General features: G+C 36.2%; 2 protein-coding genes across 13 annotated transcripts in view; one reads left to right on the forward strand and one right to left on the reverse strand.

Annotated features, from left to right (window-relative positions):
• Nexn (nexilin F-actin binding protein) overlaps positions 1–10,272 on the forward strand; it is a 29,069-nt gene extending 18,797 nt beyond the window's left edge. For 2 of the 3 annotated variants that reach the window (XM_055614347.1, XM_055614349.1), the window contains 5 exons: positions 439–627; positions 4,309–4,506; positions 5,669–5,890; positions 8,598–8,783; positions 9,237–10,272. In XM_055614347.1, coding sequence (XP_055470322.1) covers positions 439–627; positions 4,309–4,506; positions 5,669–5,890; positions 8,598–8,783; positions 9,237–9,626 — 1,185 coding nt within the window. In that variant the 3' untranslated portion in view covers positions 9,627–10,272. The remainder of the gene's footprint in view (positions 1–438; positions 628–4,308; positions 4,507–5,668; positions 5,891–8,597; positions 8,784–9,236) is intronic. The other variant, XM_055614348.1, reaches the window with a different exon arrangement.
• A 172-nt stretch (positions 10,273–10,444) lies between these two features.
• The window catches only part of Fubp1 (far upstream element binding protein 1), a 28,759-nt gene continuing 19,018 nt past the window's right edge, over positions 10,445–20,185 (reverse strand). For 8 of the 10 annotated variants that reach the window (XM_055614433.1, XM_055614432.1, XM_055614431.1 and 5 more), the window contains 3 exons: positions 19,881–19,955; positions 15,437–15,582; positions 14,700–15,074 (listed from right to left, as the gene is read on the reverse strand). In XM_055614433.1, coding sequence (XP_055470408.1) covers positions 15,066–15,074; positions 15,437–15,582; positions 19,881–19,955 — 230 coding nt within the window. In that variant the 3' untranslated portion in view covers positions 14,700–15,065. Of the gene's footprint in view, positions 11,943–12,859; positions 12,907–14,699; positions 15,075–15,436; positions 15,583–19,880; positions 19,956–20,185 lie in introns of those variants that run through there. The other 2 variants (XM_055614438.1, XM_055614440.1) reach the window with 1 other exon arrangement.

Here is a 20,185-nt window from a genome sequence, read left to right on the forward strand (position 1 = left end):
TGTGTGTGTGTGTGTGTGTGTGTGTGTGTGTGTGTGTGTGTGTGTGTTACATGGCATTTAGTTTGTTTACGAGAATGAACAGTCAGCATGAACCTTTAACCTGTGTTACACAATCTCCCTAAAAGCTTGATGAGCTCCAAGACAGCTAGGGTTATTTTAGGGAGAACCTGTCTAGATAGATAGATAGATAGATAGATAGATAGATAGATAGATAGATAGATGGATAGATAGATAGTAAGTAGATAGATAGTAGATAGACATAAATATAAATAGATAGATAAGATAGATAAATACAAATATAAATAAAAAATAAAAAAGATTTGGAGTAGGTATTCTGGGAGCTTTGAGATATTCTGTCCAGTTGCTAAGCATACCTTTTTACCATACCATTCCTGTGCCAATGAATTTCAATTTAGTAACGAATAGTTTCTTTATTAGGTAAATGAGGAGGATGAAAGCCAAGATATAGAAACAGTTTTTAAAGAGTACCGCCCTGGAAAACTCAAACTCAGTTTTGAGGAAATAGAAAGGCAAAGGAGAGAAGATGAAAAAAGAAAAGCAGAGGAGGAGGCCCGGAGGAGAATAGAGGAAGAGAAGAAGGCATTTGCTGAAGCAAGGAGAAGCATGGTAAGATGAAGCTAACTGAACAATATTTTGGAATTCAGCAATGTAGGGGTAGTGTGTGGACGTGTGTGAGCATGCGCTTACACATACACGAGGTTGCACAAGCTAGGAAAGCCAGATAATAACCCTGGGTGTCATTCTCAGGAATGCTGTCCCTTTTGACGGGCTAGCAGTCTGACGAATCATTTTCTGCTTCCACAGTGCTGGGATTAGAGGTGTGCACCTAGTTTTACTCTGGGAACTGAACTTGGGTCCTCAAGGATTCAGTTTTTACAAGGTGTGAATGAAATGACTAGAGTCTGAGGAACACCCAACCCCATCATCTCTGAAATCTGTACCAAAAGTATGAATGCCAAATACTTGTCAGCATTTGCTTCAGTTGGCGTTGAAAAAAAAAGATCTGATTATCAATGCTATGCTTGGCATAAAAGGTTGGAAACTATCATCCTTGTCTGAAAAGATCTTCTAGACCAGATCAGAGTGTCAAGAAACAAAACAAAACAAAACAAAACAAAACAAAACAAAACACAATTTCCCCCTAGTTTCCCTCCTTCCATCCCTTCATTGTCCCTTTCTCCTTTTCTTGCCATTTTAATCCCAATCTATATTAGATGACTAAAGTCATTTAATCATAATTATCTAACTTCATTCTTTTTTACATATTGATACCTAATTTATCAAAGTTACATTTTTCATGCCATATTTGTAGAATCTGATCAATCATTTTGACATATGTACACTTCACCCGTTTTATATTTTAATTTGCTACTGATGAAATAGCCTAGTATTTGTGCTTGCCTGGGTAATCTTTCAACACATATAGCTAAGTTTTTGGTTTAATCATTTGCCCATACACTCAAACCAGAAACTCAGGAACTTGAAATATACTTTCACCTTTTCATTCATGCATAACTGGCTATAAACTTCCATTTATTTGACCCCCTGACTTACTCTCCCTTCTTCACTACTGTAATCCATATCATTGTTGCTATTTCTTGCCTGGGACCAAGTCCTAATTTGCTTGCTTTCTTGCCTCTGAGTCCAAGAGAGGCCCTTTCACTCCGTGTCTGTGTCTTCAGGCCACAGTTCTCATCAAAGTTCTTATCTCCAGGAGACAGAAAAACAAAATTAGATTATTTTTTCATGGTAAAATGTATCTAACATCAGCAACTTACAAGCAAATGTTTTAGCTGCAATTTTGGGATTACTTCTATTCAGGACATGATAGTATAATAAAACTGTTATTAGGGACTGGGAAGATGGCTCCATTGGGTAAAACTACCATTAAGCCTGATGATCTGAGTTCACTCCTGGACAGAAGCATGGTAAGAACAGAGAACTGACTCCTGAAATTTTTCTGATAAATATTAAAAGTTAAAGCACTCCAGGGGGGCTGGAGAGATGGCTCAGGGGTTAAGAGCATTGCCTGCTTTTCCAGAGCACCCAGGTTCAATTCCCAGTACCCACATGGCAGTTTACAACTATCTGTAACTCCAGTTCCAGGGATCTGATACCCTCAAACAGACACATGCAGGCAAAACACCAATGCAAATAAAATAAAATTAAAACCCTCCTATTGGGAGCCTACCATGATGTTAGACAGTGCATTCTGTATTTCTAAGCTTCATTTAATCCAGTGAGAATTGTAAGAAAATTCTCACAGGAAGGCTCAGAGGGGTGAGTAGCTTGCCCAAGGTCACAATCAATCTTATTCATACAAATTTACAAAATTATAAAAAGCAGTCTGGTATTCACATTTCATGTAGCATATAAATAGGTTTCACTATGACAATTGCCTACATATATAAATATTTTTTACATTATTTATAATCTTATTGGAAATTCTCTGAAGCTTTCCTTCTGGCTTTTCTACTTGGTGTTTCTGTTGACTTTAGACAAGTTACTTTTCAGTCCGTTCCTCAGGTGAAAACCAAGCATATTAATCCTAAACTACTTTATAAGGTTACAGAGTTAGTAAATTTATGTATCTATAATCCAAACTGGCAGTTCTAACAATATATAAACTATTATTTCTTTAAAACATCTTGACAGCAAAACTTTTAGGCATTAAACTAATGGCCTTAAGGATTTTGGGGTTTTCTTTTTTTCTGATAAAAGATCATGATGATCCGGATGTCTCTTTATTAAGACTATAACTTAACTGAAATATTCTATTTTAGTGACCAGAACTGGAGATTCACTTCAGTCAGATTAAAATGTTAATATCAGACAATGCATGCTGGAGAGGATGTGGAGAAAGGGAAATGAACCCTCCTCAGTTGCTGGTGGGAATGTAAACTTGTACAACCACTTTGGAAATCAATCTGGCGCTTTCTCATACAATTAGGAATAGCACTTCCTCAAAGTCCAGCTATACCACTCCTAGGCATTTATCCAAAATATGCGCAAGTACACAACAAGGACATTTGTTCAACCATGTTTGTAGCAACTTTATTCGTAATAGCCAGAACCTGGAAACAACCTAGATGTCCCTCAACGGAGGAATGGATACAGAAATTGTGATACATTTACACAATAGAATACTACTCAGCAATTAAAAACGAGGAATTCATGAAATTTGCAGGCAAATGGTGGGATCTAGAAAAGATCATCCTGAGTGAGATATCCCAGAAGGAGAAAGACAAACACGGTATATACTCACTTATAAGTGGACACTATACGCATAATAGGATAAACATACTAAAATCTGTACACCTAAAGAAGCTAAGCGAGGAGGAGGACCCTAGGTAAGATGATCAATCCTCACTCAGAAAGACAAACGGGATAGACATTGTAAGGAGGAGAAAACAGGAAATAGGACAGAAGCCTACCACAGAGGGCCTCTGAAAGACTACCCAGCAGTGTATAAAAGCAGGTGCTAAGATTGATAACCAAACTTTGGGCAGAGTGCAGGGAATCATATGAAAGAAGGAGGAGATAGTAAGACCTGGAGAGGACAGAAGCTCCACAAGGAGAGCAACAGATCCAAAAAATCTGGGCCTAGGGGTCTTTTCTGAGACTAATACTTCAACCAAGGACCATTCGTGGATATAACCTAGAACCCCTGCTCAGAGTAGGCCATGGCAGCTCAGTATCCAAGTGGGTTCCCTAGTAATGGGAACAGGGACTGTCACTGTCTCGGACATGAATTCAGTGGCTGGCTCTCTGACACCCCTCCATCAGGGTGCAGCCCTGCCAGGCCACAGAGGAGGACAATGCAGCCAGTCCTGAGGAGACCTGATAGGCTAGGTTCAGATGGAAGGGGAGGAGGTCCTCCTCCCCTATCATTGGACTTGGAGAAGGGCATAGGAGATGAGGGAGGGAGGGTGGGGTTGGGCGGGCATGAGGGAGGGGCTACAGCTGGGATACAAAGTGAATAAACTAATATAAAAAGTAAATTAATTAAAATGTTAATATCATTAAAGAACATCAATTTCTAATTCAGATGACTCATTGTAGAAGTGAGTATTTTCTGTTCATTTGAATGGGGAATACATGTAGATGGTTACCATCCTCCACACCACAAATACCCACTTGTTCACTGGTTTGTGTTGTGAAAGTTCATTATCTCTGAATTTTTAGATCAACATAAAACACTTTTATTCAATTCACTTGTTTCTAGAAGAAATATTACCTTTTTAGTACACAATTCTAAAAAAAAAAAATGATAAAATATTTAAATAGGTGTTAGATGACGATTCCCCAGAGAGGTATAAAACAGTCTCTCAAGAATCTCTAATACCTGGAAAACTGGAAATTAATTTTGAAGAACTGTTAAAGCAAAAAATGGAAGAAGAAAGACGACGAACAGAGGAGGAACGGAGACATAAACTAGAAATGGAGAAACAGGAATTTGAGCAGCTGAGACAAGAAATGGGAAAGGTAAGGTATAAGAATGTTTACTTTGAGATCTAATATGTTCTTTATGTTGCCTTATTATGACCTTTCTGTATTATTAATCACATGAGGCTATCTGACCCTTTTCTGACATATATACTTAGTCAGATATATACAGCTGTATACACACACACACACACACACACACACACACACACACACACACACATATATACAGCTACCCTAGGTATGTCTGACCTGGTAGAGTGTAGCTAGGAATGTGGCCCAACACAACACTGAAAACTCACTTAAGACATGGATTGTTTTAGTAATGTATTTGCTGTAAGGAAACTGTTTCTCCTGTGTGAGCCTTGTAGGTAACAGTGTCATGGCACAATGACAAAAGGATAGCAAAGCTACTCTTCCAAAGGACTGAGACTCAATTCCAAGCACCCATGTGGTGGCTTAGAACCATCTATTAACGCCAGTTTTAGAGGATCCAATGCTGCATTTTGACCTATACAAGGCATGCATGTGGCATATACACATCAAGCAGGCAAAGCATTTATACATGAAAAATATAAAATCTAAAAAGCTTTCTCTTTTTTAAAGGAGCTATTATTAGCCAGGTGTGGTGGTACATGCCTATAATTCTAGCACTCTGGGAGCCAAAGGCAGGCAGATCTCTTTTGAGTTCAAGGCCAGCCTGGCCTACAAAGTGAGTCCAGGACATCCAAGGCTATACAGGGGAACCCTGTCTCAAAAAAGGAATAAAAAAAAAGCCAATATTGCATTTAATTGGGGTTCCAAAGCGCAATAGTATTGATGCTATCAATTCAATATGCCACACAGGCTTCCTTTATGTGAAAGGTTGTTAGTTCTTAGTAAGTCTTAAACTTAAAAAAATGTGTTTATCTTACGTCATGGGTGTTTTGCCTGCATGTATGTCTGGCACCTTGAGCACCATGGAGGCCAGAAACCGAACCCAAAACTCTTGAAAGATTAGCCAGTACTCTTAACCACAAAGGCATCTCTCCAACCCCAGAAATAAAACTCTTAAAAACAGTATATATAGGACTCCATTTGTCCTGTAGGTTCCAGGCATCCATTTGGTTGTCTTGAAACATACCCCTGAACAAAAGATGAGAGGAGGTCATCCATTGTAATTTGCTGGTATTTAACATACAAAAATATTAATCTTCTGAAGGAAGAAGAAGAAAATGAAACTTTTGGATTGAGTAGAGAATATGAAGAATTAATCAAGTTAAGAAGGAGTGGTTCTATTCAAGCTAAAAATCTAAAAAGCAAGTTTGAAAAAATTGGACAGTTGTCTGAAAAAGAAATACAGAAAAAGATAGAAGAAGAGCGGGCAAAAAGGAGAGCAATTGACCTTGAAATTAAAGAGCGAGAAGCAGAAAACTTCCACGAGGTACATTACTGTTGTATTTGTTAACATTGATGTTATTTAAACATAAGTCTTTGTATTTACACTTTGTTGTTGGTAAAAATGTAATAATTTAAGACCATTAAGCTCATATAGGACTTAAGAGTTCAAAAGGATTTGGAGGCAGGTATGAATAGGGTGCAGAGTGGAGGGGGAAAAATGGAATGGCAGCAAATAAAACCTAGAAATGAGCAAAGCAGAGTGATAGCCAACTTGTTCTAGGGACACACGAGTAAGCCAGGGGTATGACTGAAAACCACTTGTGCTGTACCATATCTATTGCCACGAAATCACATTGGACAGTGTACCTGAGGGGCTTGGAGAGCTAAGAAACAGGCATAGCTCCTCTAATGCTGTCTGGCTACTTGTGAGGCTTATGTAGAAAATCCTTTCACAGTGCCTTGAGATCCAAGCTATAAATAGCCCAGATTTAGCATTCTAGACCACCCCTACCAGGGAAACCAGTTAATGCTTGATTAAGGTCTGTTGAAGTTTTTGTTGTGTTAAGGCAAAGGCAGCGTGACACTGCTTTGGACTTGGTGAGATACAAGCATGTGTGTTGTAAAATTAGGAACAGCTGGAAGTAGTAAAATAATCCTGAAGAACACTAGCAATTACTGGCTGTGTGACAGGTCAAGTTAAAACTGAATTTTTAAACTTCACAAAGTAAAGTTCAACCTGGGTATGACTTGGGGGAGAGGCAGGATGCGTTCAAGGACAGTCTGGGTTCCAGGAGACCCTGTCTTAAAGCCCTAATCTGACAAACAGTTCCACCAATATGCAGTTGTTCTTCTCTTAAAGGCAGTCATTGTAAAACCTCTAAGAATGAAACTGGTAGGTTTGATGCATCACTACTTCTGGCTCTTAAGATGTGAGATTAGGATGTTAACTGTTTCTGGTGAACGCTGTCTTCTACCCACCTTGGATTAAGTCATTAAGAGCTTTTAAAAAGCTTTAAAGTTTTGACAACTTCCAGGGATGGACTTCCCCCTCAACCCCTAGAATCTATTACATCTATGTTCCTATGGAAGTGGTAGTGTACTCCTTTCAGGTACTCAGAAGGCAGAGGCAGATTAATGATTTTAATGCTAGCCAGGGTACTTAGTGAGACCATGTCTTGAGGTTGAGATTCAAGTATCTTCAAAATTAACATTCTAGACCTCAAGGTTCCATTCATCCATGTAAAAGAATCCAATGTCCAGCTGGGTGGTGGTGAAGCATGCCTTTAATCCCAGTACTCAGGAGAAAGAGATAACGTGGATCTGAGCTTAGGGCAAGCCTGGTTTAGAGTGAATTCTAGGCCAGCCAAGGCTACACGAGAAACTGTCTCAAAAATAATGTCCACTCATATGCTATTTTATATCATCTACTTGTTAACCAATTAAATGTCTTAGATAGGTTCAAGTCTTCTGTATCCCAGTCTGGCATCAGATAGCTCCTTCCTATCACCACTTAAAGCCTTAGGCCACCATACACAGGTGTGATGCTAAGAATCACATTTGATGCCTCATGCATGAAAACTCTCAGCCTAACTTGATTTTCTATGCTCTAATGTATCCCGAGTCAGTGTGTTGCTTTACTACCCTGTTACCAATATCAGTGCCTTATGACACCCATTCCATTTACATCACTTTCCCGCTTCCCTACAACAGAAGCCTAATTTTTCAAAGGTTCTAGAAAAGATAACATCAATGCTTTCATTGGTTCAGTCATGTCAGGAACAATTCTTTTGTTTATTCAAACCCTTTTGCTTTGAGTCATGGTTTCTCTGTGTACCCCTGGCTGTCCTGTCACTTGCTCTGTAGAACAGGCTGGCCTCAAGTGCTGCTTCTCAAGTGCTCCAAAGGCACACACCATTACCTGGGTAAACCTCTCATTTTCTAAACAATTTTGTGCTAAAAATAGTATAAAATATATTGTATATATAATTTATTAGGTTTCAGTTTAACAGTAGTTGGCATACTGGTTTAAGCATTCTCTCACATTTGGAAAGATTTGTGATCATGTTCTGGATCTTCCTAAATGTAACTGAAATGTGATCTGGGAAACCAAAAAACTTCCAAACTCTGAATCAAAGAATGTTTATGCCAAGATTTTCTGTACAGGTAACTAATGTATAGCGTGTTACACACACACACCATAATTGGCCTTTATTTTTTCATAGACCCATATACCTTACAATACGTGATCTTGCCCTTATATTTTCTGGCTTTCAAAGTTCATCCCTAAACAACTAACTCACCTTAGTCACAGAGTTCCCCAAATTCCAGATGCCTTTCCATTTCCTTAACTTTCTTTCCCTGACATCTGACCATAATTTGCTTAATTTCTAAGATCTCCAGAAGTAACAGAACATAGTAGGGCTATGTAAGAGTTTATTTCAGCTGGGAGTGGTGGTACATGGCAGACTTGGGAGGCAGGCACAGGCTGGTGTACAAAGCCAGGGCTCTAATATACAAAGAAACCGTCTAAGTTTGTTTTAAAAGTTGTCACTATGTAGGATTTTCTGCGAAGGTGTTTGTACATAAAAATGTCAAAGAACTTTCTTACAATTAGCACTAATAATTGTGAGTTGGGTACAAAGGGCCAGTCAAAAAAGCTAGCAATAAGGTGTGATCAAAGTATTATAAATTACAGAATCACTAACATATTAAGTTCTTGGCAAGCAATATTTATTCATTTATTTTAAAAGGAAGATGATGTTGACGTAAAGCCTGCAAAAAAAAGTGAATCTCCCTTTACTCATAAAGTGAACATGAGAGCCAGATTTGAACAAATGGCTAAAGCAAGAGAAGAGGAAGAACAAAGGAGAATTGAAGAACAAAAGTTACTACGAATGCAGTTTGAACAGAAAGAAATTGATGCGGCACTACAGAAGGTATGCATCTACCTAAACAATGATGGTGTGCTAAACATTTGCAAGTGATTAAGAAATGTCACAGCTCTCACGCCAGTGGAATGGTTTAAATAGTAATATAGTAATCATACTCCTTCAGTTCCACTAATGAATGAAAACCAAGGCATCATACATGCTAGCCTAGTACTCTTAACACTCAGCTATTTCCCAAACTTAAAAAAAAAAAAAAGTACGAGTGCTCTATCTGCATGAAAATCTGCATGCCAGAAGAGGGCATCAGATCCCAGTAAAGCTAGATGGCTGTGAGCTATATCCAAGTAGTTACTAGGAATTGAACCCAGGAACCTCTGGAAGAGCACACAGTGCTCTAAACGACTGAGCCATCTCTCCAGACCCCCAAACTTGTTCTTTTGCCTTCAAAATCCTATTACTAAAAATAAATACCATCTTGATAATGTACTTATCTTAATACAGAAACGAGAAGATGAGGAAGAAGAAGGTAGCATCATTAATGGATCCACTACTGAAGATGAAGAGCAAACCAGATCAGGAGCTCCATGGTTCAAAAAACCCCTAAAAAACACCTCAGTTGTAGACAGTGAGCCAGTCAGATTTACTGTTAAAGTAACAGGAGAACCCAAGCCAGAAATTACATGGTGGTTTGAAGGAGAAATACTGCAGGACGGAGAAGACTATCAATATATTGAAAGAGGTGAAACTTACTGCCTCTATTTACCAGAAACGTTCCCAGAAGATGGAGGAGAATACATGTGTAAAGCAGTCAACAATAAAGGCTCTGCAGCGAGTACCTGCATTCTTACCATTGAAAGTAAGAACCGCCTAGCTTTTAATTCTTTCTTTTAATTAGAAAGTAAATAGGAAAAAAATATCATTCTTCTTCTTCTTCTCTTTTTTTAGTGGACGACTACTAGGCTTCCTTCTTTCCTTGGAACTCACACTCTCTCTACAACTCTCTTGATACATCTCTGTGGAAGGGCCAAAAAAGACCAGAGGTGCCACTATGTTGACTTAATACCTTTTCCCAAATCTTTGAAACAGGAATTTAAAATCTTTGCCCGTATCTTCAAAATCTAAAGAATGTCTTTTCCAATGTTTATTACCATGCTGTGCAAAGTCAAAATGTAGTTGATGGGGAAGGGAAATGTGTTCATTCTCAGAACCCAAACAAAAGCTTTGTATTTTCCATATTCATAGCAATTATGCTTAATGCATACATAGTTTGCATGAATAAAATGAAGTTTTTATATCTAAAATTAGCCAATGACAACAAAATTGGAATTGACCAGTTCTTCTCTGTAGTACGTAACTGTAGAGTCCAAGTCTCTCTGAGGCAGGTATACGGACAAAGAAGGAACATGGAGAAGAAAACCCCAAGGAGGAATTGAGAAACTACTACTAAATTAAATTTGATAGAAACATGTATTTTTCAAATTATGTATATTTAATTTTCTGATAAACTATTATTTTATGTTGTGAAACCATAATAAAGTTTCTTGTGCATTAAAAGGTCCCTTTTCTCATTTTAAAAGCTATTTTATTATTTAGAATTAAAAAAGGCAAAAAACCACCAGTACTTTTCTCATAGTAAATCTTTAATGACAGGAAGGAGAAAATTGTAACTCAGTATACATATCAAAGACACAAAAAGAAAGAGCACTCTCTTTTAATAGTAATCACTGTACATTTATTTTTTAATTAAGGAAACGATAATACAAAATTACAACAATCACGTGCCCCTTTACATACAATGTTATTAAAGCAAAACTCTAAACCAGTTTGTAAAGTATTCAATTTACCTCAAGTCCAAGCTGCATCTCCCTAAGACACTGTTCCCATCACAGTAGCCATTTTAAGCCAATCTTCTTTTAACACACGGGTAGTTTCTGTAGAGAACACTTTTCTCAGGACGAAAATGCATCGAGCATGCACAAGAAAATATATATATATATATATATATATTCGCAAATACATTGAGTTTCTTTAGGGTATCACTGAAGAAAATAAAAACCCTGGGATTTATTTGCTTTTCTTTAAAGCACCAATTTAAAAATCCCTCAATTACAGTTGTAGTAAGTCAACTGACTGATAGTCAATAACCCAACAAAAAGTAGGATTATTTTCAGTCAAGTTATTTCTAAGTACTATGAAAATGCAATTTAAAGCCAGGTAAACTTTGCAGAGCTAAAACGAGATATCTCCAGCGACCAGTTAATTCTATATCAATATTCTAGACTACATGTAACTATTTTCAGAACTGTTTGTAATGGCAAGCGAACACAAACTTCTCTGAGACCACTTGTTATTCCTATCTAAACCCACTTGAATGAATTAACTACCCAAGGCATTTAAGAATACAACTAGTATAAATCAATTTTTAATATTAAAAATAATTCTCATTACTAAAAGAAGAACACGCATTTCTGAAACAAACATCAAAGCAACAAATTCTAAGTATCACTACACTAACATGTATGTCCTTTAAAAAAACCTGTAAACTTTGTTTAATTTTATGAGTTTACTTTCAATCTAAACCAATTTTCTACCACCCTTAAAATCTGTTGCATTCAAATCAACTGGCTCACCTTTTCTGCTTTCCATTTACGTAAAGTTAAGATTGGTGCTATTTAAAATGCTTACAGTACCAGTGAAGGTTCATGGAAATGAATTAAAAGTTCTCACAAGAAATATTCAAACAGTCCTCAATATCTATAAGCATTCACTTGGATTTCCAAACATAAACTACAACTAACCAAAACTTGACAGGTTCTAAAAATGTGCTTTCAACATACCGACCTCTCTCTCTCAAACACACACACACACACACACACACACACACACACACACACACACACACACACACACACACTCTAACCATAACTTAAGAAACTTAACAGTTCATGGAACATTTAAGTGAATAGCACTTTAAAATGGAAACTGGTCAAGAGCAGGTACATCACACCCTATACCATATTATGTATGGGAATACATTTCATATTTCTCAATTATGATTTGCCAATTTTACCTTCTACATTGAGCCCTTCTATGGTCCATGCTCATCGGCTCACCAATGGCATACACTCAAAGGATTCCTCTTTATGGGTAACTATCTCAGGACCTGATTTTATGAGCTATGATTTGGTGCTTGCAGCATCTTCAGCACTGTGTGTGAAAATGAAGGCAGTATTTTTGAATATTTTTCTTTGTTGTAAAGATAAGCAGGAGTTTTTAATAGGATCAGCACATTTTAGAAAATGAATAAAAGCAAAACTGATATGGTGCTGCTTTAAGACAGTCATTTAACTCAAAATATATACTAGTTAACATCATTCCTAGGAACACAAACATTTTAAACTGGCAAAAATTAATGCAGTGTAAGTTATTAAAATATTATAAATCAGAAACTTGATTATGCAGATTATGAAAGGTTATTTGTTATACAGTTAACATTTCACTGATGCACATGCCTTCTCTCAAAACTTACTGCCAGTATTCCTTATTCTTCCTTGTCAGCAAATACAAGTCATGAAAACAGAACTGTCTATGAAACTGACCCAAAATGTTCTTACTGAATTACTATACTTTACAGCAGTAATAATAAACAAGGAAAACAAAAAACAAAAGGCCTATAGGTATGGAGGGCAAAGAAAATGTCCTGTCATTCATACAAACAGGCTGTGAAGGCTGTTGAAATTTCTGACCAAATGATTTCTAAGTCTTAACTATTTAATTTTTCTTACTGTAACATTTCTATGACTTGGAGTGGGTGGGAAGGGGAAATACAAAAAGATTTGAATGGTTTTTCAGTTATAGCAGCAATCTACTCATTTTATTTTAATGAAAAAAAAAAAAAACAAAAAAAACAAAAAAACAAAAAAAAAAAAAACAAAAAACCATTAAACCAAAAATTGTAAACTGCTGCTTGAACAACTTAACAGATTTTCCACTAAAATGGTAGCATAAATAACAAAATACATTTGGGGAAGCAGTAGCAGATTGCTTTTGAGTACACAACCACAAAAACCTCACAGGGACAACATTATTATATTTATATATATATGTCCTTAGGTTGTGCTTACCTGTTGCTTTTTGCAGCAGAACCTAAGGTGGAAGGTCTGGGAAGGCACTGTGAAGTATAAATAATTGCACTGTTTGCAATTAATAAAGATTTTAAACTTTAAACGAATCAAAATCAACAGCCTCCAATTTGTGAATTATGATACTGAATCCAACTATTTCCTTCAGTTTAATTACTAAATGTATCACTTTCCTAGGTCATCTATGAAACAACATCATGCAAAATACTGAAATTGTTCATGTCAATACCCTACACTTAAGATCTTAACACATAACTCCTAAACTATTAAACTTCAAACTAGGACTACACATCTAGATCTAAAATAAGGGTAAGGGAAGTAACTTTAAGTTACATAAAACAATCGAAAACATTTCAAACATCCCACAACGAGCTGTACTGTTTTCTGCCCTATAATCTCAAGCATTTGACCTCATACAAACGGTGCTCCCCACAGATGATAGAACTAACATATTTACGGAAAGGTGTTAAGTGCTACATTGCTTATAATTTGCAAACTGAAAACCATTTCTGTCTTAAACATTTCAAGTCTTTCATATCACTATAAAAGATATGCATATTTTACACTGAAAAACAGCATTTTAGGAGCACCGATTAATACTATTCAACTTTTGTTAATGATCAATTTTCTTTAGCTATTAGCTAAAGCATATCAAAAATACTTACCATTAAGCTCACTTAAAAAAAAAATACAGAACTATGTATTACTCTACATTAAGAGGCAGTTATGGTTTCCCATGATATCAGCACTGTATTCCAACATAATATTCACACAAAATATAGCAATTACATTATGTGGAACATTGACAAAAAGATACTGTTGCAGTTCATCAATTTGTCATTTTGATGTACTTACAGTGCAATGCTCCTTGAAGGAACACAATCAAGGATGATACACAGCACAGTCCTCCTCACCCCTACAGAGCTAGTTCTATACTGGCTGGATCAAACCTGCACTTCAACAGACAATGGCAAGACAGACTGTATTTGCATGTAGTCTAATATATTAATATGCAAAGAGCCAACAAATATGCAGAGTAAAACAATGGTTTTCAACAAAATATCAGAACTTCAGCATGAATGTTAAAGAGTAATAAAATGATTCAAGTACACAAAAAATTAATTTGATTCAATGACTGGACTTGTGCATTACAAGACAAAGCTTATCTATACTGCAAAAAGGAAAAAAAAAAAAAAAAGCTTGAACGTTTTCATACCCCAAATGTTTCAATGGCAGATGCAATGTGGCTATACTTTCGCATTCTATTACTTTTCTATCCTAAATTTAGAAAGAAACACACTATTATATAATATATATACACATTGAAAGAGTGGCTTTTACATGAAAAAAAAAAAAACAAAAAAAACAAAAAAAAAAAACAAAACAAAAAGCTTCTTATAAACTACTCAAATCACTGTCTGAAAACTGTTCAAAATTAGTTATGCTGAAACAGTCTTGGAAATAAGAACAGGAAGGTTAACTGTTGTAGCAGCAGTACAGGTCTGAAACAGTGCTCATGTATAAAAGGAAATTTCACTGTTAATGCAATGGAAGTATACTAAAGATCATTGTATACACATGCAGATTTTAACCAAACAGAAGGAAAAAAATGAAGATATCAGGATTACTTGTGCTGAAATAGCCAAACACAACAGAAAAGATCCTCCAATCTACCACTATACTGCAAGGGGAAAAAAAAACATGCCAGTGTTTAAAAACTCAGTAATTCATGGGGAAAGCTTATATATTTGTGTATATGTATCTTAATTTATCACTGTTAAGAAATTCTGAATCCTTTACCCACATATCCAACTTACCGACACAGGAGGTTTCATATCATTTATTGTAAAGCACAAAACAGGCATTTTAAAAGTGAAAGTATACATTGAAAAAGTACATTTATATCACAAAGCATCGACCACATAATAGTTGCAAATACATTTGCTGGAATGTGTACATCTACACTAAAGACTAAAAACAAACCAATTTTCATTTCTACACAGAAATATTAACCTCCTATCAGTAGTGATAGATATTTTGTACATTTTCAAAATAAAAAAGGGGGAGAAAAACACTACTTTAAACCAAAAACAAAATTAAGATCTTCATCAAGTCGTCTGCATCCATATATTTAACAAAGGTTTTTTCCCCCACACAATGAAGCAAATACTGTATTGTCCACTTCTTATTATTGGCCCTGTGCAGAAGAGATACATAAGAGATACACAAAAAGTTAAAGAAAATCCTTTAAATGGAGCTAACTCAGGAGTGAATCCTTTAAGAAAGAAAAACTGGTTAATATATATGATGGTGGCTTCTTGCATGATTTGCAAATCCCTGGGGGAAGAAAATTTATTTTTAAAATCAAAGGCAATATAAAAATAGCACTCAGATGCCAGAAAGCATTATTAGAAAAACCAAATCCCCAAACACACTACAGCATCTCATTGTCATGTAGTTATACTTTACCAAGTAAAAAGTAAAACATACTCCCAAACAGACAACATGCAGAAAACAAGGTGGAGTGAAAACAAAAACAGAAAAGCAAGTACATTATACCTGAGGTGCTGGAGGATGCTGTGGCATTCCCTGGGGACTTGTCTGGGCATAGTATGCTGCTTGCTGTCTATAGTATTCAGCCCAGGCTGCACTATAATCTGGCTGGCCACCTGGTGGTGCCCCAGTAGGAGCAGGAACTGCTTGACCTTCAGGAAAACAGAGGAACTTTATTGCTTCAACTATATTTAAACATCTCACAGAATTATTATCTACTAAAGATAATACCTTGCTTCTTGTAATATTCCTCCCAAGCCTTTGAATAATCTTGTGTCTGCCCCTGTTGACCTCAAAAGAACCCCTAAATTTTATTACAAAATTGTATCTACTGTGAGCACAGCTTATAATGATAGGCATAGAGGGGCAATAGTTCTTGTTTATCTTGACACAGGGTTTCACTTATTTAGCAGTCTGGCTCAGAATTTGTAATCCTCTTGCCAAATTCCCAAGTGCTGGGACTATGTATGTGTGTCTCATTGACCCTTCAGTTACTGTTTACATTAAATATGCCTTAAAGAGAGGGGGAGAATGAAAAAAAAAAGTGAGGCACACATATGAACAGAAAAATACGCTGTTTTCTATACATCTCAATCATATTTTGTCCTTTAGTTTAGCACGCTATTAATAAAGATAAAATAACCCAAACACACATATCTTTAAACAAAGGGGAAGATTCAGACATAATCTTTGCCAATCAAAGAGAGAACCTATGTTTTGTTCCTCTTTTTTTTTTTGTTTATTGAGACAGGGTCTCTCTGTGTAGACCAGGCTGGCCTCGAACTCACAAAAATATTGCTGCCTCTGCCTCCCTGTTTTAAACTGAGAAAAGGTCTCACTATCCAGCTTGGCTGGCCACATCCTCAGAGCCCCTGCTTCCTAAATACTAGGATTAAAGGGATGTGCCACCATACCTGGCTCACTATTCATTTATCCACTTGGGTTACCTGTTATATCATTAGTCTTAAACTACAACAGAGAACTACTGAAAAATACTTAAAATACAAATACACATGATACAAAAGACATACTGTGTTCGTATCAGAGTACAGCTCTGCTAAAAAATAACCTGGCAATAAAACATGTAAAACTCAGTTTGTTTGTTTGTTTTTTTTTGGTTTCTGGGCAGAGAGACCATTCTGAGTTTTCAAATGAGAAATAAATTCATCAAATCTTAGGCATACTCAACAGGTTTTGTAAATAAGTTAACTACAGAAGACAGTTTCTTGACAGGGACAATGCAATAGTTAAGAACAGAGGGTATTATTCAATATATTTGAGACAAATTGGTCTGCAATTTACTTTGTAATGGCTCAACATAAAATACAGAAAAAGAACATTTGGCCAAACAAACTGGCCAAGCTTACAACTGATGCACAATTTTTCTAACTTTATAATTTCCAAAGCAACACCTCCCAACAAAAGAAACAAACAAACAAAAAACCTACAGAGAGCATGTACAGCATGTCCTATTTGTAGCTATTTGCACTAAACTGTGAGCAGACAAAAGGGACACTTTTCACATTTTTTTAGATTCAGAAAGCTGCTCAGAGTATAGGCCAGCTGTGTGAATAAAACCTGAGATTTATGACCCTTAAGTTTTAAAATGTGTGGGAAAAGGGCTTGTTTGGGCAATGTAAAAACATTTTCAATATTATAAAAATTCCCATATTCCATAAATAACTTCTCAGTGTTTAACAAAAGGACCCTGTAAAGGGATAAGTTTCAGTATTTAGAAAATTCTCAAGTACCAAAACCATAAAATATCCTTTATAAGCTGTACATGTGAGAACACCCTGATTATGGATAATGATATACAGTACAGAAAAAAACCAGACAAGTAAAGTACCCTTCAGGCTCACAGTGTCTTAAAAAACAAAACAAAGAAAAAAAACCCTCCAAATCCCCCCAAATTAAAAGCTGTCAAAATTTGATATTCTAAAATGTCTAAGACAATGGTTGTCAACTTGTGGGTAGTGACCCCTTTGGAAGGTGGCTGAACAACCTTTCACAGAAGTCACATATCAGATATCCTTAACATCAGATATTTACATCATGACGCAAAGCAGTAACAAAATTAGTTTTAAAGTAGCAATGAAAATTTTATAGCTGGCGTCACCTTTACATGAGGGAGGCACTGTACTGGAAGGTCACAGCTTTAGAAGTTGAGGACCACTATTGTAAGAAAAGCCCATTCCACTGAGCTGGAGGCAGATCAAGAGCTGACTTAACACTTCCTTCCCTCTAGACCTCACATGCTCTCCTCTCTTCTCCTCATACATAACCTTATGTCCCACTCCCTTAATACTGTATTTCTGTCACTGCTCTATATCATAGCAGAATACTACCCAATAATTATATATAGCTCAATATTAATAAAATTTCACTATTTCTACAGACCCATCTGTATTGAATAGATCATCATGCTCAGTTATTTCTTGATAAACCTGCATTTGTTTATCAGGTATTTCCTCTGGGCTTCAAGGTATTCTAAGATGTATTCAGAGGCCACCATATCAGTACTTAACAGTATAAGTCACAAATGTACGAGGCATATGCTATACTCAATATTAAGTCTTCAGTCTCAGCACCAGTGTTTTTAACCACTGAGCAATCTCACCGCCTTACAAGTGCTCTTAAAAACACTTCCCAGCATGGCTTCACTTATTTTCCTCCAAAACAGGAATTACCATACTTTTAACTCAGATACTTAATTCTTTACAGAAATTTTTATTCTACACAACCTTCACCACTCCATATTCTGTTCTTCCTTATGACTTAAAACACGTTTTCTTTCGATCTAGAATCTCTGGAGTTTTCATGGCATTATCCCAGGCAATTCAGATGTTTTAGTAGAGGTTTGCTACTAAGAAAATGTTGACACATTTAAGTCTATTAGCAGCATTTTTTTTTTTTTAAAGAGAAAAAGCTTGAATTAGGGTTTCAAGTCTGTGTGAATAATCTAAGCATGGTAACATAGCCTGTAATCTCAGCCTTAGGAAGTGGAGTGAAGGTAGCAGTGACAAGAGTCCAAAATCACCCTCAGCTACATAATGGTTTCAACTGCAGCTACAGCCTAAGTTATATAAGACTCTTTTTCAACAAAAACAACCACCCATCAATGAAACTCCACAAAACACCTGAAGGGGAGAACTCAACTACCCAAGAAATAAAACCCCAACAACTCTGCTTGCCTAGTTTATAAAGAGGGTATGTGGAGACAAGATTATACTCAAGGAACCAGGAAATATAGCCAGGCTATTTGGGAAAGTCAGGTAAGAAAAATGATTTTGGAGATAGAAAAATCCACACACCCACACTAGAGACTGAATCCAGAGCCTATGAATGGCAGCCAAGCACTATACTAAATAAACTAAAAACTATGAGCCTCAAGATTTTTATTTCTCAATTTTCTTCTCCCTTCTTCTATTCAAAACACATCAAGATTGAACTTTTTTTTAGGTATGGATACAATGCATGTGTGCATGCACATAAGGCCAGAGGAAGCCATCAGGCATCTTCCTTTATTCCTCCATACTCACTCCCCCTACTCTGGCCCCCTTTCCTGAATCCAAAGATGGCCAGCAAGCACCTGAGAACTGCTTTAAACTGGTGTTAGTGCGACATGCCTGGGTTTTTAGGATGGTTAGTGGGGATTTGAACCTAGGTCCTTAAATACCCTTACCCATCTACTTCCTCAGCCCCTAGACTGAACCTTCTTTGCTTTAAGGTCTCTTACTTGTGATTATCCTAAAAAGATATTCATGATACTACTCTGAGAAAAAATTGCAGTAGTTAAATATTTATAAAGAGAAATTTTACAAGAAAAAATAATTTGTGTAACTATGTACAATTAAAAATGCTTATCACCCCCTTTTTTATTTTTCAATGCATACAAATGTTTGATATCACATATAACTACTTTCTTTGGTGCTCTAAAATTTAACCTTATTTTATTTAGACCACTACACAAAAGTACAGTAATAATTAAAGCCATATATTGTTTCCTGGTAAAGTTTTCTGGTAAAGAAATTTCTAGTTTTAATTACTAACTTGCTGACAACTGCATCTTCTTGCCATATAAGCACAATTTTCAGAATTTCTTGAAATGCCCTTAATATGACTTAAACTCCAATGATTTTTAGAACGTTATCTTTCTTGTTAATATTTTTTGTTTTTTAAGACAAAAAATAATCTCTGTGTAACAGTCCTGACTCTACAAAAGCCTCAAATTCACAAGAGATCTGTCAGCCTCTGCCTTCCTAATACTAGGATTAAAGGCATGTACCACTACTGTCCAGCTTCTTTAATATTCTCAACTTTAACATTATAAAAACATATAGATGAGTTATCTAAAGTAGTAAAAACAGAACAAATGCTCTATTACAAAACCTAACTTGTACATTTACTTAATAGAATAAAATGTATATACTTAAAACATATAGCATACCCATTTTCTTGTAGTACTCTTCCCAAGCCTTTGTATAATCAACCTGACCAGCTGGAGCTGGAGCCTGCTGATCTCCTTTTTAAAAGACAAAACAGTAAAAACACAATTTAAGTTTTTGAAGGCAATGTTTACACTTTTCCCTCTGTACCATGAGCACAGGAACTAGCACTATCTACAGCAGAGCTGTGTACTAGAGTGTACTTAATGGGGATATACAGCAGTGGCTACAGAAGGGGTGAACAGAGAAACTGGTAACATGGGATACTAAGGAAATGAACATGAGTCTAGTTTCTAAATTCTATCCT

This window comes from Psammomys obesus, unplaced genomic scaffold (assembly GCF_907164565.1).
Source record: "Psammomys obesus unplaced genomic scaffold, mPsaObe1.curated_primary_1811, whole genome shotgun sequence".
Classification (NCBI taxonomy): Eukaryota; Metazoa; Chordata; class Mammalia; order Rodentia; family Muridae; genus Psammomys; species Psammomys obesus.